This window comes from Schistocerca piceifrons, chromosome X (assembly GCF_021461385.2).
Source record: "Schistocerca piceifrons isolate TAMUIC-IGC-003096 chromosome X, iqSchPice1.1, whole genome shotgun sequence".
NCBI lineage: Eukaryota > Metazoa > Arthropoda > Insecta > Orthoptera > Acrididae > Schistocerca > Schistocerca piceifrons.
The window spans coordinates 432,879,622-432,902,939 of NC_060149.1; the positions used below are offsets into that span (position 1 = coordinate 432,879,622).

The window sequence follows — 23,318 nt, forward strand, 5'->3', positions numbered from 1 at the left end:
TACAGTCTGAGTTGATATGATAAACAGACAAGGACTGTACATTAATGTTACATACATGAACCATCTTCATTTTATGGAAAAACTTAAGAGAGAAAATTTAAAACCACACGTGAAAATCAATTAAAATACAACAAAAACAACGTAAATTCAACCCACCAAAAGGAAAATTGTACAAATTAACTTTCAGTTCATAGAATCAGTTGTGTTTTAGTATTTATGGTGTATTTTTGGAAATCTAAATAAAGCTTTCTAAACTAAGCTTCGAACTTTGTATTACCAGCCTCCAACATCAGGGAGCCACCACCAGCTTTCATAGTGCCTTGTTTACAGTTTCAATTTTTGACAGTGAATCATGGACTTCTTTTTGTTTAAAAACTGAGGACTCCTCTGCATGGAATGATGGGAATTGCTTGAAGATAGCCATTAACTGTACAAATAACAACACTCTTTTGGAAAAACTTAAAGATTGTAGCTTTCAAGGTGTAATGAGTAAGTGCTTCACTTAAAGTTCAATTGATAAGAAACAAAGGATCATGTTAGATAGCTCTAGCAGCTCTCATGGTGACTCTTTTTCTGAATGGGGACAAACCACTAATGCCACTTCTCAGGTATCAGATCTGGGACCATGCCTTTTTTGCTCTATATATATATATATATATATATATATATATATATATATGTTCACATGTGAAACACTTAATAGTAGTACTGACTGATTCTTGTAAAATTGCCTGTCACTTAACTCAGAAGAAACCCTGTTCATTCATACTGTTAAAACACTGAGGTGACAAAAGTCGGGATACCTCCCAATATCGAGTTGCACCCCTTTTTGCACAGTGTAGTACAGCAACTCGATGTGGCATGGAAGCTCCCTGCAGAAACAGTGAGGTATGCTGCCTCTGTAGCCATTCTGAATTGCAAAGATGTTGTTGATGCAGACTTTTGTGCACGAACTGAGCTCTCGATTATGTCCCATAAATGTTCGGCGGGATTCATATCAGATGGTCTGGGTGGCCAAATCATTCGCTCGAATTGTCCAGAATATTCTTCAAACCTATTGCGAACAATTTTGTCCCAGTGTCATAGCCCATTGTCTTCCATAAAAATTCCATCGTTTTTTGGTAACATGAAGTTTATGTATCGCTGAAAATCGTCTCTAAATAGCTGAACATAACCATTTCCAGTCAACGATCATTCAGCTGGACCAGAGGACCCAGTCCACTACACCTAAACGTGGCCTCCAACATCAGGGAGCCACCACCAGCTTTCATAGTGCCTTGTTTACAGTTTTGGTCCATGGATTTATGGAGTCTGCACGACACTCGAATCCTCCCATCAGTCCTTACCAACTGAAATTCTGACTCAACTGACCTGGCTACAGTTTTCCAGTCGTCTATGGTCCAACCAATATGGTCATGAGTCCAAGAGAGGCACTGCACACAATTTCATGCTGTTAGCAAAAGCACTGGCATCGGCCATCAGCTGCCATACATAACCCATTAAAGCCAAATTTCGTTCCATAGTCCTAATGGGTACGTTTGTTGTATGCCTCACATTGATTTCTTGGTTATTTCACAAAGTGTTGCTTGTCTGTTAGCACAGACAACTATATGCAAACACCACTGCTCTCAGTAGTTAAGTAAAGGCCGTTGGCCACTGTGTTGTCTAAGGCGAGAGGTAATGCTTGAAATGTAGTGTTCTCAGCACAATTCTGACACTGTGGAATGTGGACCATTGACGTATCTCCCATTTTGTCCCATGCATCTAACTCCAACGAGTTTGTTAATTCCTGTTGTTTGGGATCATAATTGTTGTGTCTAGACAAGACAGCCTAGACACAATGAGAGGAAGCCGAAAGGCACGCGCTAAGTTAAAGCAGGATGGCGTGAGGTCTGAAACAGGATACGTAATGAATGCTATAAAGAAAAGTACGTAGCTTCTGTAATACTTAACTTTAATCCATCCTTGGTACATCTGGAGATTGTGGCGATACAAGTGAGACTCTTTAGATACATGGCGCCTTGCTAGGTTGTAGCCATTGACTTAGCTGAAGGCTATTCTAACTATTGGCTCGGCTAATGAGCAATGCTTCGTCCGTGTAGTCGCTAGCAAAGTCGTCCGTACAACTGGGGCGAGTGCTCGTCCGTATCTCGAGACCTGCCTTGTGGTGGCGCTCGGTCTGCGATCACACAGTGGCGACACGCGGGTCCGACATGTACTAATGGACTGCGGCCGATTTAAAGCTACCACCTAGCAAGTGTGGTGTTTGGCGGTGACACCATAGTAATCAATTCAGAAATCTTTTCACATGAATCATCTGAGTACACGTGACAGTTCTGCCAATGCACTACTCTTTTGTACCTTTTGTATGCAATACCACCGCCATCTGTATATGTACGTATCACTGTCCCCTGACTTTTGTCACCTCAGTATATTTGCATTCGTTTTTCCTAGTTGCTAATTGTAGCTTCAATTATATTTTATAATAAAGGTAAGAAAACTTATGTCGTTTACAGCTGGAATTAATTCTTGAGAACCAGACAAGTTTCGCCTATTCATGTTAGGTATCTTCATTGGTATTCATTTTTTTGTCCTGTTCATACAGTCATTTTTTGTCCTATTCAATTCATTCGGTTCTATACAAGGTATGACATATCACCATTAACAACAGTACAGCATGGGTCTCCATAGTGGTATTAATATAGAACATAACCTGAACTGAAACTCACATATTACAGATGTTTTCAAATTTCTTTAATTTAGTGGCATTTGCTTTAAGTGTAACTGCTGATTTTGGTAATGAAAGCATCAGAAAAATGGCTTACTTTACATTCTCACATTACTTGACCTCATATGGCATAACTCTAGGAACAAAAACAGCCTCCAATTTAGTGGTATTTGCTTTAAGTGTAACTGCTGATTTTGGCAATGAAAGCATCAGAAAAATAGCTTACTTCACACTCTCACATTACTTGACCTGATACGGCATAACTCTAGGGAAAGAAACAGCCTCCACTCTTAATTGAAAGAAATAGCAGCATTCATAAATAGAAAACTAGGAACAGCAGTATCCTCCACTTAATGAACTTTTTAAAAACAAATTGAAATAATTTCTACTTGACAACTCCTTCTACTCCATTAATGAAGTTCTGAGGAAATATTTTGTGTGTGTTTTGGTTTTGTATGACAATTTTTTTAGATAAATATCAAAACAATGTAATTGAAAGGTTGGAGCTATATTTCTACATAATAAATGTACTATACTTGTGAAGTTGCTGGCTCGTTTCACATCATGGCGAGTTTTAAATCCATGGAACACGAAAAAAACTGAAATTGAAACTAACTGACAGTAAAACAAAGAAAAAATCAGGGAACAGACTAGATAAGAAGATGTGATTATGACCATAACGAAAATCAGGTGGAGGTAGATGAAATACCCCGACATATGAATGTATGGTAAATGGATCAAGGAAGTTATTTGTTGAGATCCAATAAATACCAAACCACAAACACCACAATCTAGTGGAAAGAGGATGTTTGACATTAGAAAAGATGCAGACACAGTATGGATGCATACAGCTTAAGTCAGTAATCCATGGAAAAGCTTAAAGGAGGAATTCTTCTAGTGGAAGATGTCAGATGGTTGATGGTGATGGTAACTACTGCAAGTCTGATGGTGAATATGATGGCTCCACGGCATAATATTCCATTATGGGGCTATTTCAAGTTCAGAAAACATTTACTGTTGTTGTACATGCACAAGAGTTGTGCCATTGATAAGTCTGCCCAAATATCTGTAACCAACTGAGTTTTGCAAATTGTTCACTTATTCTCTGTCACATGTGGATTGTCATTATTTGCTGCCACTGTTTATACATGTGTTTGGCTGCTACTATTTATGGTTTTGAAATGCACTGTTATATACTACAATGAATGGATATCACTTTCTACAAGCGCTCTACCATCTGAGCCACCTGAGTACAATTCACAACCTATCCTCAGAGTTTTACTTCCGCCAGTACCTCATCTCCTATCTTCCAAACTCACGGTGGAAGTAAAGCTGTGAAGATGACCCAGGAATTGTGCTCAGTAGGTCAGATTCTAGAGCACTTTCCCATGAAAGGCAAAAGTCCCAAGTTCGTGCCTGTCTGGCTCAGAGCTTTAATCTGACAGGAAGTTTCATACCAGTGCACATGTCACTGCAAAGTGAAAAATTCATTCAGAAATTACTTTTTATGTTTCACAATTACCCACAATCACACGAAATAAACAAAATGTGTGCTAAATTTCTTACACTGATTTAACTCTATTTGCTACAAATCTTACAATGGAGGAATTATTGAATTTAATGTAGTAATACCTATAATTCTTGTCTTATTGGTGGTGGGTCTCACCACAATACATCTACCTTTTGCCTATATACTTGCACCACATAACAGGCATATTCCATTCTAGACAAGTGTGTTACACTACATCCAGTGCTCTTCACATCTAAATGCATAAGAAAAAAACAATTAAGCACATTTACGTGAGCGTGTTCCAAGTATCGAAGTCCTTAGTTGAAATTCATTTCGCAGTTGTGCTGCAACAAAACAGAATCTTACGCTCATATTACTTCAACTATTCCGTATTGTCCTGCTGAAAACCTGTTCCTCAGATAATTTTGTATATCCTTGATATTTCACAACTTATTATTTCTGATTATCATAAGCAGTTCAGTAATTACATATAATTTTAAGCAGAGAGTTTGTTTAAAGTCGGCTAACTCTTGACAGAACAGAACAAGATTGCCCAGAATAATTTGTCAGTGTCAAGATTTATCGACAAGACAGTGGTGACGTTGGCGAGGTGTGACGGGGTTGGGAAAGTGGAGGGTGGTAACTAAGTCTGGTAATATCAGAAGTTAACCCCCTCTCGTCGAGCCTACTAACATTAGAGTAGTGAATTTTGTGTTTTTGTGTCTTCTAAGCATTTGATTTAATTATTAATTGATTTGTTTTCGTGGCACATTTAAAATTATCCATAACGCCTTGGATATTTTCCGATGAATGTTCTTCCACAAAAGGCCAGATAAATGAAAGCAAAAAACTATTTGGGTTTTCACAATACCTGAAAAAAGAAAAAAGTTTAGACTGTGCACAAATAAGCATATAAATTGATGAAACAATCTTGACTAAGAACTACCTCTCGACAGTGAAAATTCAGCACTATTCAAGGAGAAAAATATAGTTTTTTGCGTTTTTTTTTACTTAGAAAGAAAAAATACAATTAATAAGGTAAAAAGGCTCTATGTATTGTCTTCTAAACGTTGTTTAATGTGTTCATAAGTAAATATTTTCCATGGCAAACAAATGTAGATGTTTTGAAATGTGTGTACGGCACTTTTCCTGTAGCTTCACTTCTCAGCAGTGTACCCGACAAACTTTGTCAAGAATATGTAGCCATTAATAAACTGTGTCATGGCTAGTTCCTTAATCCTGATCTATGTTCTGATATTTTTGTTATCTCAGATAGTATATTATAACCTCACTTTTACCATTCGGTATTGGCTAAGGAAAGTGATGTTGTGTTGACGTTTCGTCTATTTTGAACACACCGGCATTTTACAGCAACTTCGCTCGCTGTTCCTTCACTTTCTGTTGACGTACTGTGTGAATCGCCCATTAAGCACCATTAATTCAAGTCATCAGTATTATTTATAAATCCATAAACATTAAAGACAAAAATCAACGATTTCACAAGTATCTCTTAGCAAATGAATACAGGCCTACAGGGTAAGAATATCTGGGTTCTGATGTGAACAATAGAATTCTTACTTTGTTTGCACAAACATGTAATGTATGACCAACTCTAATGTTAGACTGTGTGATTGTTAGTACTGACATCTTTGGCATGAATTACGCAACAGAAGGCAATGGGTATAGACACTATGGTTCAGCTGTGTTTAAACTAGTCGTGGCGTGTGTGTTCTGCTGTGTGGAGTTTTGGTGTGTAGATGTGACGTGTGGTACTTAACGTGTGCGTGTTTTGGCACTAAGATTGAAGATGAAAGCCGCACTCGCAATTTTGTTTGTATTTATTGGTTGCTGTAGTAACGTCGTGTTTTTGGAGCTTCTTATTAAGTAAGCATAATCACATTACAGTTTGTAAGGGATGATTAGCTTTCATAAAACGTTGTAAATAAGCTTTGACATTATAGAAAAATTGGTTGCTGTTATCATGGGGTAACCTGTTTGTACAAATCAAAAATACTGTCCAGTAACCCTACTGTCCCCGGCACTTTGATGATGGTTATGCTGCTGAGAGCATTTTCATAGCCCGCGAATCTTCTCTTGGTTGTAGTTTTGTAATTAATTTCTAATTTGGTGGAGGACAAGGTAACTCTAAAGACAGTTCTGTGACATACTCTACGAACTGATTCACAGTTAATAAAACAAGTTTTATCAAAGGTGATTACTATTTTCATTTGTCCCGATTCGTTTCCTTGTATCGTTGATTTCAAAATTGAAATGAAGCTACCTCCGTCCACCCGTGTCCACCTCAAAAAAATCTGTGATTTAGTAGTATGTCACATATTTCTTATCAACTTAGGCACTGACATTTAATTGCATATAGCTCACGTAAAAAGAAACAATCTGATTACTGGGAAAGCATATCTGTGGGGTTACAAAAGGCAATTATGCTAAAAGATATAGAGTAATGCTATATTTATGTATGAGTGCAGTTGCTATTGTTTGGCCTTGAGAAAGTTGTGGCACCTGTAAAACATTAATTTGAGGGAACAGTGCCTGTATGAACAATTTCATAACTTTCTTAGCACTGCACCAATTTTCAGATGACAATTTGTGATGTACCTTTCAGTTGGCCTGTCTGACAGTTGTCCCATAGAAGTTTTCCTCTATTCATGTTGTTGATATCACAAATAGCATTAAGATTGTATTGGTTGATTCCACTTCTCTCTTTATGAAATAACTGCCCTATTTTGAGCACGCAATTAAAACCTCAAGAATTAAGAAAGAGAAACCTGCCTTTACTGCATTTCTAGCTTTAGAGAAGGGTTTTGACAATTCTTTAAAACTGTGAAGGGAGCATGAGTAAAATGTTGTTTACAATTGTTACAGACCCTAGACAGCAGTTATAAGAAGTAAAGTTCATGAAAGGTGCGCAGAAGGTGAAAAGGAAGTGAAACAGTGTTGTAGTCTATCTGTGAAGGGAGGAATCTGCAAATGGTATTAACATTCAGGGAACACAATTAAATACTTTGATGTTTGCCAGTGACATTGTAATTTTTTTAGAGGTGCAAAGGACTTGGAAGAGCAGGTAAATAGAATGGATAGACTGTTGGGTGCAAAAAGCATGTAATATGAATATTATGAAAAACAAAGCAAGGGTAACAGCATGTAGTAAAATTAAATCAGCTGCTGCTGAGGGAATTATGTTAGGAAGGACACCAATCAAAGTAGTAGGTAAGTTTTGTTATTTTTGCAGTAAAGTAACTTATGATGCTATAAAATAGCAAGAAATACATTTCTAAAAAAGAGGAGTTTGCTAACATCAAACAGAAATTTAAGTGTTAGAAAGTCTTTTCTGAAGATATTTGTGTTGAATGTAGCCTTCAGTGGAAGTTTGTGGACAATAAACAATTCAAACAAAAAGAAAATGAAACTTTTGAAATGTGTTACAGAAGAATATGAAAGATTAGATGGGTAGGTTGCATTACTGATGTGGAGGTTGTGAACCAAATTTGGGAGAAGAGAAACTTGATACACAACCTGACTCAAATAAGGGATTAATTGGTGGGTCACATCCTGAGGTATCAAGGAATAGGCAGTAGTAAATTTGGTAATAGAAGCAAGTGTTGGGGTTAAAAATTGTAGGGGGAGACTAATGCTTGACTACAACAAGCAGGTTCAAGTAGATGGAGGTTTCAGCAGTTGTGTAGAGATGCAAAGTCTTGCGCGGGATGTACTAGCTTGTAGTGCTGCACCAAATTAGGCTTGACTGAAGGTCACAACAATATTCTTGATAATTTATTTTCTAAGTAACATCTCTGCCAATATGGATCCATAACTGTTCAATATCATTCTGCTATATCAATGTTCAAATTTTTCATTTGTCTTAAAAATGTTGTGATCAGACAGCTTTAATAGATTTTTAATGGTAGCAACTGGAATGCATAATATGACTCTTCGTTTTACTTATTTTTCAGGGAGGATCCAAGTTCTGGGAATATAATTACATTTTCTCAGTTCTTATTTATTGCTCTAGAAGGTTTTATATTTACATCAAGATGTGGTACAAAGAAGCCAAGTATTGGTTTAAAGTAAGTGAATAATGTATTGTAGTTTACTAGATGTGTGTTTAAACCTGTCTCCTGTAATTGATGTATGCATAAACCTACTGGTAATATACACCAAAATGCTCCTTGTAGTTCTCTATATAAATGTGTTTCTTAATTAAGGTATCAATTTTACCTATTCAGAAAGAAGAAATTCCTTCTTATGACATAGAACTTGGTAGTTTTCCACATATATGGCAATGTGGATAGCTGGCAGTCATGCTTTCAGATCTTTCCTGTTGACATTTATGTAATGGAAGAGATGAAAGCAAGGTCCAGGTCCAGCACCATACTCTAGACAACATTGAACACAATCACACAACATTAGGGTCGACCGAAGCGTCCGATCCCACCCGTCGGCTTTGACCCGTGACGTAAGGCTGTTATGGTGTGTGACGTCACGACGACGCGGAATTTAGTTTGAGAGTGGCGTGTTTGTAGGTGTAGTTTTGATGCGATCGGTGGTGCTCTCTGGTGGTGTGTTAGGTGATGTTTTTGGTTTAGTTTGCGAGTGTGGCGTCGTGTGTGAATTTTGGTAAATTGCTTTTTTTACGTCTTTGGTAGGTATGGATATGACTGACAGGGTCAACAGTTTTCGGTTGTCTGCTATGGTGGGGGACAGTGCGTTGTCTCTAATAAAATTTCTTCAACTATTCGAATTTTTGGATGAAGTCATGAAGTGTTCAGTATGCTGTGAAGAAATGAGGCTTACTTAAAGTTCCAGCGTCTCGGACTAGGGACGGCTGTATGTGGAGATGTTGTAAGAATAACAGGGCAAGAGAAGTGTTCGATGCCAATGTGTGGCTGTATCGGGAGATGTTTTTGAGCTATATAGGTCAAGGGAAGTGTTAGGCCCTAGTTTATGGGATCGGGAGCTGCTGTTGAGCTATATAGGTCAAGGGAAGTGTCCAATTCCAGATGATATTGTGTTTAGTGGTATTTGGGGAGTTTTGTGATGTCGGTTTTTTTCGTCGTTTTGCGTGGTTTCGTATGGGGGTGGGTGTCTAAATTTGTTTATATTTAGTTTGCCCCCAGCCAAAACCCCCCTATTTCCCACGCTTGTCCCGTTAGTGTCATTAGGCTTTTTGTGGAACGTGTGTATGGTTGTTTTTCGATTTATTTTTGTCCTGATAATGTGTACGTAACGACTTTATATGCGCAATATTGGAATCGTGGTTTATGGTCGTTTCCGCCATATTTGTGACGTCATGGGTCAAAGCAGACGGGCGGGATCGGACGCTTCCGTATTTCCCAACATTATAACCATCATAACCAGTTTTGGCCATCATTATCATGGAAACTTAATTTGCCAAATGCCACATAGGATTGTAAGATGGCATAAACTGCTGCTATAGGGACTAAATTTTTCCACACGTATTGTCAAATCCTACAGGTACTTAATCAACTCCAGATCTGCTGCTGCTGATAGGTTTAAGAATACTAAACACCTAGGGTCATCAGTCTCCTGTTAATGCCCTCCCCACCCCCTCTCCCCTTTTCAGCGTGAAATAGATGTACTCATATCTCTGTTTCTAGAATAAATTCTATGTGCAAGTGTGAGAATAAAACTCCCTTGCATATTGAAACTGTGTGTCAGTCTGGGACTCGAACATGGGACCTTTGTCTTTCACAGGCAAGTGCCCTGGAACATTCTCCCAGACTGTGGCGAAACCATGTCTCCATAGTATCTTTTCCTCCAGGAGTGCGTCCTGAAAGTTATGGAAGAGAACTGTGAAATTTGGAAGGTAGTAGATGAGGTACTGTCAAAAGTAAATATGTGAGGAGGGTTTGGGAGTCATGCTTGCGTAGCTCAGTTGGTAGAGCACTTGCCTGCAAAAGCAAATGTCCCACAGTTGAGCCCTGGCACACAATTTTAATGTGCCAGGAAGTTTCACATCAGTGCACACTCAGCTGCAGAGTGAAAATTCATTCTGGAAAGTGTGAGAACATTTTCTAAATGTTTGTGTAGCATGTACCAGAGGGATAATATGGGTACCACCCTGTTATTCACCTCCTGGCACGTGGCAAACTACCTAAAAAGCACATTCAGGCTGGCCAGTTCACCAACCCTCATCGTTAATCTGCGAAGTGGATTCAAATCAGGTCAGACTCACCTCCACATGTCATGCAAGTGGTGCATTAATGCACCCTGCTAACCATACAGGTAGCTCTAGACCCCTTTGCTCTATTGAACAGTTTTAGTTGATTTACTAATTTGTGATCACTAATCTCAGTAAATGTCATTTCAGTGTCCATGCACTGATTAAATGAGGAACCTTATGAAAATAATTTTAGGAGACCGAATTTAAGATTTTTGTTTTCTATGTGTTTTCTATTTTGGTACCAAACTGCACACTGAGGAGGTGAATAGATTATTTTAATCCATTTTTTGGCTGTTTTTGAGACCAAAACTTCTTAGGATTTTTTTATTAGAATTGCTCTTCTTACACTTCTTATGCGATCAACTTTTGTTTGCCAAAAAGACTTTGACTTTGATTAAATCTGTGATTACATTCTTTGTTTTTGTAGAAACTTTCTAACACCCTTGTTGAGCCAATGTGGGTGTTTCCCAACATTAGCTCAGTATGTACTGATCTGAAATGTATAGTACAATCCTTTTGAATTTCATCCATTTGTGCTCCACACTTCCATCCCCAGAGCTGAATATTATATGTTGACTGCTCAGGTACTCTGCAATTTGTTTCCTGTTCTCCTTACTTAGCAAAAATATTTTCCTACCTGTCTTAACTTGTCTTGTAACGCTTTGTCATCAATGCTACAATGGCTTTGTGCCAACTGATACTCTTCCAGTTAATTGATTCAAAAGTGTGGATCTGTTTATTGATTGGGGGTTAAAAATATTTCCCTTACAGGTTTGTTCTTTGTTGCTTGAAGTATTCTTCACAATAGTATATTCAGAATAATCTCACATGAATCACTGCCTCTGGTACCACTTTTAATCACACGACTCCCATTTTGTGGCTGGTTAATTGAAGTCTATCCCTATTAAAACAGTATGATCAGAAACTTACCTGTGATTCATTAGTTTTTCAGAGCCTTAAGAGTGATCATCCTGTAAGATCACTTTTGGAAGATAGAATAGAATACATTGTCACACATAGTAGATTGAAAGGTATGAGTATTCTGTGGTATTGTATGTGGCAACATCATGTACAGAAATCACTAGTGTGTGTAATGTTACCATTTGTATAGCAGTTGGTGTTTGTGATTATAGTCTTGGTTTACTTTTCTAAGTGTTAGGGTACCTTAGATTTTCTAATTGCTTTGTTTTTTTCTTTCAGAGATTACAGTATTCTAGTTGCAATGTTTTTCATTGCCAACCTCTGCAACAACTATGCGTTTAATTTCAACATTCCCATGCCTTTGCACATGATATTTAGAGCTGTAAGTAAAGACAGACCTTAGCTTTAGTTTTAATATTTTGTTGCAATATTCCAGTTAATTAAATGCTGAAATAAAAAAAATCCATCATTTTTAATATACCTATTAAAATTAAATTTGCACTCTCCTCAAATTTCTCTTCTGTGAAGATTCAATGATGATTATATTCATAATTCATTAATGTCACTGTTTGATTTTTCCTTCCTAGTAATTACTGTTACATTCATGCATGGATTCTTATATAGTTTTTTTTTTTTCATATTACAGGGCTCTCTGATAGCAAACATGATTATGGGAATTATAATTTTGAAGAAAAAATACACATTTTCAAAATATCTGTCGGTCTTCATGATTACGTTTGGAATAGTTATGTGCACAGTGGTTTCTGGTAAGGAAGTGGTAAGTTTCATCCTGTTATACAGATAAATGTTTATGTATATATTCTGCTGTTTTAAGTAATTTTTTTGTAGAAAGTTATAGCCACACATTTTTCATTGGAATAATAAAATAGGTAACAGTTGTTTATATTACAAAATAACCCATTATTGTGATAATGTGCAGAGTTTAAATTAAATTAATGATTTGTGCATCTTTGGATAAGAAATTCTTAGCATGGCCAAAAGATTTCCTGCTGAATGCAATGCTATTGTTCACTGGTAGATTACTTCACCATGTACTACGTAGATTTTTTTTCGATTTTTCATGTTGGGTTTGTTTAGAACAGTAATTCCCAGGTTATTTTACCTTACTAGGAGCATTCATCATCTTTTGTTGTTTCATTTTGTAATTGTTACTCCAAAACAGCTGTATCAAGGAACTACTTTCCTTTAGGTATTCAGTTTTCATCTGTCTTCCTATACCACTTCATTATTTTGTGTCGCTCAGTACTTTATCTGTGTAGTGTTTTCTCTAATCAACTCCTTCAGTGTTTTAACTGCATTATGATGTTTTTCTGTCACCGATTGATGTCTTGTATTTTATTATGTGTAGTTCATCCAGCACGTTAGTTTCTGAAAAGTAATTGATATTAAGACACACACAACCCCCTCCTCTCTCTGTCAAAAAGTAAGCAACAGTTTAAAAAAATTGAGCTGTGCAGCAGCCAGAAGACACATGGAATAATGTTTAGGGAGTAGTATGCATACCAGATAAGCAGAATTTTATTGATTATTCTTGGGCACTGGACTGTGGTAGGCTTGTTTTTCACAACTTAAGAATTAGTTATACATTATCAGAGACAAGAACTTCATCAGGAGTGCCACAGGAAAGTGTGATGGGACCATTCTTGTTCTCAGTACAGAGCATGAGTAATTGTACTTGCACTATGTTAGCCACTTTAGACGGAAAACTATTTACCATTTGGGTACACAGCTTTATGGGAATGATGTCCAGACTCACTGCTAGATTTGCTTTGTTAGTATTGTTAGTGTCAAGATGTGCCTTTAGGCACTGGTACTACTGTGGGGAGATTGGGTTGAAACACAAGAAGTCAGTCAACATCGGTCTGGACAAGGTGAGCAGAGCTTTACTCCTAAAGCTGTTTTATCAGACTGCCACTCGTCACAAATATTGGTGCATTAAAGGAATACAGAAAGGTCTTCTTTTTGCAGCGGAGTTGAAGAATGCTATTCAGAAGTGTGAATTAATTGGTGGTTAGGAAATTGCCCCTGGAAGAGGCAGTCAGCCAACAGTGCCATGAATTGTTGAAAAAGTCACTATTGCCATGGCTGAGAATGCTGGGCGTAACATGCGATCTTCAAGCTGTGCATTAGCTTTGTCCTGACAGCTGAACATTCTGTGGTCCACCATTCTAAAAGTGCTGGAAACAGTTGTGAAATGTTATCCATACAAACTTCTCATTACTCGCCAACCTTTGCCACGTGACAGACATTCCAGAAGACTCTGAAGTTGAAGTTGATGACGTGTGGCTTTGGAAAATTTTGGGAAGTGATGAAGCACATATTATTCTCACAGGGGTAGAGCACACACAATTGTCTTATTGGGGGATCGTCACTGCCCATGAACGTTCATGAAGTTCTTCTGCATAGGGACGTATCACTGTGTGGTATCCTTCTGCGGGTCCGGGAGTTAGAATAGGCTCAAGGTATCCCTGCCTGTCATAAGAGACGACTAAAAGGAGTCTCACACTTTTGGACCCTATAACTTTAGGTCCCAGTTTATGGTTTGACCTGCCACTTTCCAAATTCTACAGAAGTGCAGGCCATATGGGTACGACACCTTGCGTGGTGCTTGAGTTATCCACAGTGCCCTTAGATTCAATCTTCTGAACCCCTTGTCATTGCTTTGCATCTCCACCTGCAATTCAACTACACTCCTGGAAATGGAAAAAAGAACACATTGACACCGGTGTGTCAGACCCACCATACTTGCTCCGGACACTGCGAGAGGGCTGTACAAGCAATGATCACACGCACGGCACAGCGGACACACCAGGAACCGCGGTGTTGGCCGTCGAATGGCGCTAGCTGCGCAGCATTTGTGCACCGCCGCCGCCAGTGTCAGCCAGTTGGCCGTGGCATACGGAGCTCCATCGCAGTCTTTAACACTGGTAGCATGCCGCGACAGCGTGGACGTGAACCGTATGTGCAGTTGACGGACTTTGAGCGAGGGCGTATAGTGGGCATGCAGGAGGCCGGGTGGACGTACCGCCGAATTGCTCAACACGTGGGGCATGAGGTCTCCACAGTACATCGATGTTGTCGCCAGTGGTCGGCGGAAGGTGCACGTGCCCGTCGACCTGGGACCGGACCGCAGCGACGCACGGATGCACGCCAAGACCGTAGGATCCTACGCAGTGCCGTAGGGGACCACACCGCCACTTCCCAGCAAATTAGGGACACTGTTGCTCCTGGGGTATCAGCGAGGACCAATCGCAACCGTCTCCATGAAGCTGGGCTACGGTCCCGCACACCGTTAGGCCGTCTTCCGCTCACGCCCCAACATCGTCCAGCCCGCCTCCAGTGGTGACGCGACAGGCGTGAATGGAGGGACGAATGGAGACGTGTCGTCTTCAGCGATGAGAGTCGCTTCTGCCTTGGTGCCAATGATGGTCGTATGCGTGTTTGGCGCCGTGCAGGTGAGCGCCACAATCAGGACTGCATACGACCGAGGCACACAGGGCCAACACCCGGCATCATGGTGTGGGGAGCGATCTCCTACACTGGCCGTACACCACTGGTGATCGTCGAGGGGAGACTGAATAGTGCACGGTACATCCAAACCGTCATCGAACCCATCGTTCTACCATTCCTAGACCGGCAAGGGAACTTGCTGTTCCAACAGGACAATGCACGTCCGCATGTATCCCGTGCCACCCAACGTGCTCTAGAAGGTGTAAGTCAACTACCCTGGCCAGCAAGATCTCCGGATCTGTCCCCCATTGAGCATGTTTGGGACTGGATGAAGCGTCGTCTCACGCGGTCTGCACGTCCAGCACGAACGCTGGTCCAACTGAGGCGCCAGGTGGAAATGGCATGGCAAGCCGTTCCACAGGACTACATCCAGCATCTCTACGATCGTCTCCATGGGAGAATAGCAGCCTGCATTGATGCGAAAGTTGGATATACACTGTACTAGTGCCGACATTGTGCATGCTCTGTTGCCTGTGTCTATGTGCCTGTGGTTCTGTCAGTGTGATCATGTGATGTATCTGACCCCAGGAATGTGTCAATAAAGTTTCCCCTTCCTGGGACAATGAATTCACGGTGTTCTTATTTCAATTTCCAGGAGTGTATTTGGGCAAGGACACTTTCTGGGGTATGTCATCTTCTTCCGTTGTCTCCTGTCCTCTTTCGCCCCCATGACAGTATTGTATTTCTCTGTGCCCAATACCCAGCACAGTAGCCAGTCTGTTGTGGTGGGGCTTTCATGTACCTATTTGGTGGTAGCCCCCTGACAACACAGGGATCGCACTGCTGATGCCTGAGCTGTAAACTCCCCATGTATGCCAAAGAGTAGATGCCTGTCTTCCTGGGGCATCAAGAATCTCGGCAATAGCCATCACCCAAGGTAGCCTTTGCTGTGGTTGCTAGGCGCCCGTGGGGAGAGCCCCTGATCAGAGTGGGTGGCATCAGGGCAGATGACCCGTAATGAAGCAGAGTAAGTCATTTCTTGCTGGTGACTGTACGACGCCAGTAGCCTCTAAGAAGGGCAACATCAAGTACAATGCTGACAGATATGACCCTAACTCCTTTCCCTCCTTCACCACACCATGGGACGAATGTAGGGCTACAGAATGATGAGAGCCGTATTCACCTTGGTATTTAGTCTGTAGTAGAATGGACGGGGACTCCTTTCTACCTATGAAGCCTCAAATTTTTGTTGAACATCTTGAGGATAAGTTTGGGGAAGTGACAGCACTGTCGAAGATGAGAAGCAGTGCCATCTGGATCCAGACAGCATCCCCAGCCCAATCCTGGGCGTGACTCGCTTGTGACCTGCTGGGTGATATTCCTGTTTCCGTCACTCCCCATAAAAACCTCTACATAGTCCAGGGGATTATTTTCCATTGCTACCTCCTCTTGCAGTCTGATGACGAGCTCTGTGCCAATCTAGAACGGCAGGGTGGTCATTTCATCCAGCGCCTTTACAGGGGACCCAAAGACTACGGGGTTGGTACCGGTGCCTTCATCTTGGCCTTTGGGGGTGATTCATTGCCTGAAAGGTCAAGGTGATGGTTTACCGCTGTGACGTTAAACTATACGTCCCTCCCCCTATGCTGTGCTTTAAGTGCTGGAAATTCAGGCACATACCTTTTTGCTGCACTTCCAGTGCCACATGTCTAGACTGCGGACATACACTGCATCCAGATGCTCCCAGTGCTCCTCCTCCCACTTGTACCAATTGCGGGGAGCAGCACTCCCTCTGCTCGCCAGACTGCACAGTACTCCAAAAGGAGTGGAAAATCATGGAGTACAAGACCCTGGACTGGTTGACTTACCCGATTGCACCCCTTTCGGTTGATGTCCATATACGCTGCAGCTACATTACCATCACCATTACAAGTACCAGTCATACCACTCTCTGTGCCACAAACAGTGGGCACCCCAGGCCTACAGAATACCTCTGCCCCCTTGGTGGTAAGGGGAAAATCTCCTTCCGTTGCTCCCAGAGTACTTCAGGAGCAAGGCCTCCCCCCCTGCCCCCCCCCCCTCACCAAACAAAGAGGACTTAAGTCCCCCCCCCCCCCCGCACCCGCCCCCCTCCCCCCGTAGCCAGAGAAGCAACAGAAAGCAGCAGCCTCCTCTGGCTCCTCTCGTGCGGAAGGGGTACCTGGGGACCCTCTCTCCCAAGGTCCAGTAATGCCTCTCTCCCAAGGTCCACTAGTGCCACAGCAGACACTTGCCAGTGGCTAAAGGAGCCAAAAGCTGCTGGACAAAGAGCTTCATGGTCTTCCTCCATGCCTGAAGCTACTTCAGAGAAGTCCTCCCAGCAAGCCCCTAAAGGGAAGCAAGAGGGCAAGCAAACAAAGAAATCTGCTAAGAAAAAGGACCCTCCAGTGGCCCCAGCACCACCGCTCCCTGCCAGTTCTGCAATTGTGCATGAGGTGGAGATCTCAGCATCCCCTGAGGACCTGGTTCTCACTGATGTCTCATCCACAATAGGTATGGATACACACACTCAATCAGTGGCAGGAGGTGACCCTGAGGTGTAACCTGACTACTTACATGCTTCATGCCTTCCCAGCTTCACGATAACGTCATCATCCAGTGGAATTGCTGCGGTTTTTTACACCACCTGGCTGAGCTACGGCAACTGATAAGCTTTACACCTCCTTTCTGCATTGCCCTCCAGGAAACCTGGTTCCCGGCAATGTGGACCCCTTGCCCTTTGCAGCTGTAGGGGATATCACAAGAACTGTAGCGACTATAATAGGGCGTCAGGTGGGGTTTGTGTCTATGTCCTGAACTCAGTATGCAGTGAACCTTTGCCCCTTCAAACCCCTCTTGAAGCTGTGGCTATTAGGATAAGGACGATGCAGAAATAACTGTCTGCAATGTACAGGGTTATTACAAATGATTGAAGCGATTTCACAGCTCTACAATAACTTTATTATTTGAGATATTTTCAGAATGCTTTGCACACACATGCAAAAACTCAAAAAGTTTTTTTAGGCATTCACAAATGTTCGATATGTGCCCCTTTAGTGATTCGGCAGACATCAAGCCGATAATAAAGTTCCTCCCACACTCGGCGCAGCATGTCCCCATCAATGAGTTCGAAAGCATCGTTGATTCGAGCTCGCAGTTCTGGCATGTTTCATGGTAGAGGAAGTTTAAACACTGAATCTTTCACATAACCCCACAGAAAGAAATCGCATGGGGTTAAGTCGGGAGAGCGTGGAGGCCATGACATGAATTGTTGATCGTGATCTCCACCACGACCGATCCATCGGTTTTCCAATTTCCTGTTTAAGAAATGCTTCTGCTTTAGCCTTTTCCGTAAGATTTTCCAAACCGTCGGCTGTGGTACGTTTAGTTCCCTGCTTGCTTTATTCGTCGACTTCCGCGGGCTACGCATTAAACTTGCCCGCACGCGTTCAACCGTTTCTTCGCTCACTGCAGGCCGACCCATTGATTTCCCCTTACAGAGGCATCCAGAAGCTTTAAACTGCGCATACCATCGCCGAATGGAGTTAGCAGTTGGTGGATCTTTGTTGAACTTCGTCCTGAAGTGTCGTTGCACTGTTATGATTGACTGATGTGAGTGCATTTCAAGCACGACATACGCTTTCTCGGCTCCTGTCGCCATTTTGTCTCATTGCGCTCTCGAGCGCTCTGGCGGCAGAAACCTGATGTGCGAGTCAGCCGAACAAAAGTTTGAGTTTTTCTACGTATCTGTAGTGTGTCGTGACCATATGTCAATGAATGGAGCTACAGTGAATTTATGAAATCGCTTCAATCATTTGTAATAGCCCTGTATATCTTCCTCCAGATGGTGCAGTACCACTGAATGCATTGGCTGCACTGATTCAACAACTCCCTAAACCTTTCTTACTTCTGGGAGATTTTAACGCCCATAACCCCTTGAGGGGTGGCACTGTGCTTACTGCTCGAGGTAGAGACGTTGAAACTTTCCTGTCTCAACTCAACCTCTGCCTCTTAAATACTGGGACCCCCACACATTTCAGTATGGCTCATTGCACTTACTCAGCCATTGATTTATCCCTCTGCTGCCCAGGACTTCTCCCATCCGTCCACTGGAGAGCCCACGATGACTTGCATGGTAGTTACCGCTTTCCCATCTTCCTGTCACTCCCCCAGCACCATTCCCCTGGACGTCTACCAAGATGGGCTTTAGACAAGGCAGACTGGGAAGCTTTTACCTCTGCTGTCACCATTGAATCTCCCCCACATGGTACCATCGATGTGGCAGTTGAGCAGGTCACTAGGACAATCATTTCTGCGGCGGAAAACACGATCTCTTGTTCTGTAGGGTGCCACCGGCCAAAGTCAGTACCTTGGTGCTCGCCTGAAATTGCGGAGGCCATTAAGGAGCATCGGCGAGCTCTACAGTGACACAAGTGGCACCCTTCCCTAGAGCACCTAATAGCTTTTAAATGGCTCCAGGCCCAGGTTCGCCAGCTTATAAAAAGACAGAAACAGGTGTGTTGGGAGAGATACGTCTCAACCATTGGGTGTCATATGTCACCTTCCACAGTCTGGACAAAGATCAGATGTGTTTGTAGGTACCAGACTCCATGTGTGTTACTGGCATTGATATCAATGGCATGTTATCTACAGACGCAAAAGCAATTGCCAAGCACTATGCTCGGGCCTCTGCGTCAGAGAATTACCCCCAGCATTTCGCACCCTCAAGCAGCGGATGGAAGGGAAAGCCCTCTTGTTTACCGACCATTGCAGTGAATCCAGTAATGCTCCATTTACAGAGTGGGAGCTCCTCAGCGTCCTTGCACACTGCCCTGACACAGCTCCTGGGCCAGATAGGATCCAGAGCCAAATGATCAGACATCTCTCGTCCAACTGCAAGTGACGTCTCCTCGTCATCTTCAACCAGATCTGGTGCGATGGCATCTTTCCAGCACAGTGGTGGGAGAGCACCATCATTACAGTGCTCAAACCCAGTAAAAACTCGCTTGATCTGGATAGCTATCGCACCATCAGCCTCACCAACATTCTTTGTAAGCTGTTAGAATGTATGGTAAGTCAGCAGTTGTTTGATGCTGGAGTCACATGGCCTACTGGCTCCATGCCAGGGCAGTTTCTGCCAGGGTTGCTCTACTGTTTATAATCTAGTTTCCCTTGAGTCTGCCATCCAAACAGCCTTTTCCAGACGCCAACACCTGGTTGCCGTCTATTTTGATTTACGAAAAGCCTACGACACAACTGGAGACATCATATCCTTGCTATGTTATATGAGTGGGGTCTCAAGGGCCCACTCCTGATTTTTACCTAGAATTTCCCATCACTCCTTACTTTCCGTGTCCAAGTTGGTGCCTCCCATAGTTCCCCCCCCCCCCCCATACCCAGGAGAATGGGGACCCACAGGGCTCTGTATTGAGTGTACGTCTATTTTTAGTGGCCATTAACGGTATAGCAGCAGCTGTTGCAGTTTTCAGTCGTGAAGTCATGTGTCATTCATTTCTGTTGGCGTCATACCGTCCATCAAGAACCAGAACTTTACCTTAATGACAATTCACTCACTGTAGTGGAGACATATCAATTCTTAGAATTGGTTTTCGATACCTGATTGAAATGGCTTCCTCATCTTCGTCAGCTGAAGCGGAAGTGCTGGCAGCACCTCAGTGCCCTCCACTGCCTGAGCAACACCAACTGGGGTGCAGATGGCTCTACACAGCCCTTGTTCAATCTCAGCTTAACTATGCGAATCTGGTTTATGGTTCGGCGGCACCCTTAGCATTGCATTTACTCAACCCAGTGCACCACTGTGGCGTTCGACTGGCAACAGGAGCTTTTAGGATGAGTCCGGTGACCAGTGTCCTGGTGGGGACCGGAGTCCCTCCATTGAAGGTCAGGCGTGCACAACTGCTCACCAGTTATGTTGCACACATTCATCGTTCTCCTGAGCATCTGAATTACTGTCTCCTTTCCCCATCCATGGCGGTTCATCTTCCACATCGGAGGCCCAGGTCAGGGCTTAAGATTGTGGTTTGCGTCCAATCTCTTCTGTATGAAGTGGAGTCCTTGCCTTTACCACCTATACTTGTGGTCCATTCATGTACATCTACAGGGTGTACACCTAGGCCAAAGCTTTGCCTGGACCTTTCACATGGCTCTTGCTGTCACTTCCTCTCGATTCTTGACATGTACTGGCACAATAAAGTGGTTTACACTGATGACTCGATGGCTGAGGGTCATGTTGACTTCGTGTATGTTCATAGAGGGCATATTGAACAGCACTCCTTGCCAGATGGCTGCAGTGTTTTCACTGCAGAGCTGACTGCCGTTTCTCGTGCTCTTGAGCGCATCTGCTCATGCCCTGGCGAGTTGTTTCTTCTGTGTACTGACTCCTTGAGCAGCCTACGAGCTATCGACCAATGCTACCCCCGCCATCCTTTGGTAGTGACCATCTAGGAGTCCATCGATGCCCTGGAATGGTCCAGTCGTTCCATGATGTTTGTGTGGACCCCAGGCCACTTCAGAATCCCAGGAAATGAACTTGCCGACAGGCTGGCCCAACAGGCTATGCGGAAACCGCTTATGGAGATCGGCATCCCTGTAACTGACCTGCCATCATTATTACACCCAAGGTTTTTCAGCTTTGGGATAATCTCAGTGTGCACAACAAACTGTGTGCCCTTAAGGAGACTATGAATGTGAGGAAGACCTCCATGCGGGCCTCTCGCAGGGACTCAGTGGTTCTCTGCCGGCTCCGCATTGGCCACGCTTGGGTGACACGGGGCTACCTCCTATGCCGTGATGACTCACCTCAGTGTCGGTGCGGCGCCTGGCTGACAGTGGCCCTTATTTTAGTGAGCTGTCCTTCTTTGGCTGCCCTGCGACAGACTCTTCAGATACCTGACTCTTTGCCATTAATTGTAGCTGACAACACGTCATCAGATAATTTAGTTTTACCTTTTATACGTGATGCTGGATTTTATCATTCTGTATGTTTTAGCGCATGTCCTTTGTCCCTTTGTGTTTGCCACTCTAATGTTTTTAAGGTGGATGTTTTAATGTGTCACAGAGTGGCTGGCTTTTCCTTCTTCTGCTCATGGTCGGCCAGCCACAGTCATCTGCTCTCTTGTTTTTACCTCCTCTACCTGTTTCTTGCTTCTCTCTGTGCAGTTTTCTTTTCCTGTTTTGTCCATAGTAGTGTTGATCATCTTTCTGTCATTCTTCGGGTTCTTCCATTCTCCTGTTATTGTGCTGTTTGTCTCCTTTCTTTTCTTCTTTCCCTTTTGTAATTATTTTACCGGGAACAAGGGACCAATGACCTCGAAGTTTGGTCCCGTCCCCTCCCCCCCCCCCCCCCCCCCCTTTTAGACAAACCAACCAATCAATCAACCATTTAGCCTTCTCTCTGAGGTCACTGCCCTCCCTCCGTTTAAACTCTGTCACACTTTCTTTGCATTTGTTTGTCTTTGTGGTCATCTTTTTCCCTACATGTGTTCAGCTCACCTTGTCTTTTTGGGGTGGACATTTTAATGTGTCGCAGAGTGGCTGGCTCATACTCTTTTTATTATTGTGATCATCCAGCCCAGACCATATGCTCTATGGTTTTTTAGTACCTTGTTCTACTTTTCCTTGTGGTGTATGTTTCCCCGTTTTTGTTCGTTCCATTCATTTTCTTTTTAGGTGTGGTGTTGGGTGTTTTTGTACCTCGAGCCTTGCTTGCATCAGAAAAAAGGGACTGATGACCCTGTAGTTTGATCCCTTTATACCTCAAACCAAACAACTGTGTGGTGTGGCTTCATGGCATAGTTCATTACTGGTCCATTTTTCTTTGAGGAACTGGGACCTCGAAGGCAAATGTTACTGTGATCTGCTTTGCCAATGTGTGGTCCCTCCTCTGCAGAAGAGAGGGGCTTTGCACTCAACTGTTTTGATGCACAATAGAGCTCCACCTGACTTAGCCCGTGAAGTCTCTCAATTAGTCTGTAACACATTTGGAGAAAACCAAATCATTGACTGATGGTGCCAAACTGTGTCGCCACCAAGATCCCTTACAAAAATTAAAATGTAACCACCCTGTACATAAACAATTTGACAGATTGATGAGCAGCAATCTGTGAATTTTTGATGACACTGTAGTGTACGGGAAAGTGTTGTCATTGAATGACTGTAGCGGATGACTAGGACAGAATTTCTGTTTGGTGTGTTTGAATGGCAGCTAGTTCTAAACATAGAAAAATGTAAGTTGATATAAATGAGTAGGAAAAGCAATTGTGTAGTGTTCGAATATGGCATTTGCAGTGTTCTGCTTGACACAGCCACATCAAGTAAATATTTAGGCATAACACTACAAAGCAATATGAAATGAGCACATGAGGTTAGTAATAGGGAAGTGAATGGTCGACTTTGGTCAGTTGGGAGAATTTTAAGAAAGAGTAACTGCTCTGTAAAGGAGACTGCAT

The 23,318-nt window shown here is 42.6% G+C and overlaps 1 protein-coding gene across 1 annotated transcript in view; it reads left to right on the forward strand.

Annotated features, from left to right (window-relative positions):
- Positions 1-5,921: 5,921 nt before the first annotated feature.
- LOC124722375 (UDP-xylose and UDP-N-acetylglucosamine transporter) overlaps positions 5,922-23,318 on the forward strand; it is a 35,063-nt gene continuing 17,666 nt past the window's right edge. The window contains exons 1-4 of the mRNA XM_047247550.1: positions 5,922-6,122; positions 8,210-8,323; positions 11,641-11,743; positions 12,008-12,139. Of these exons, the coding sequence (XP_047103506.1) occupies positions 6,046-6,122; positions 8,210-8,323; positions 11,641-11,743; positions 12,008-12,139 (426 nt within the window). The 5' untranslated portion in view covers positions 5,922-6,045. The remainder of the gene's footprint in view (positions 6,123-8,209; positions 8,324-11,640; positions 11,744-12,007; positions 12,140-23,318) is intronic.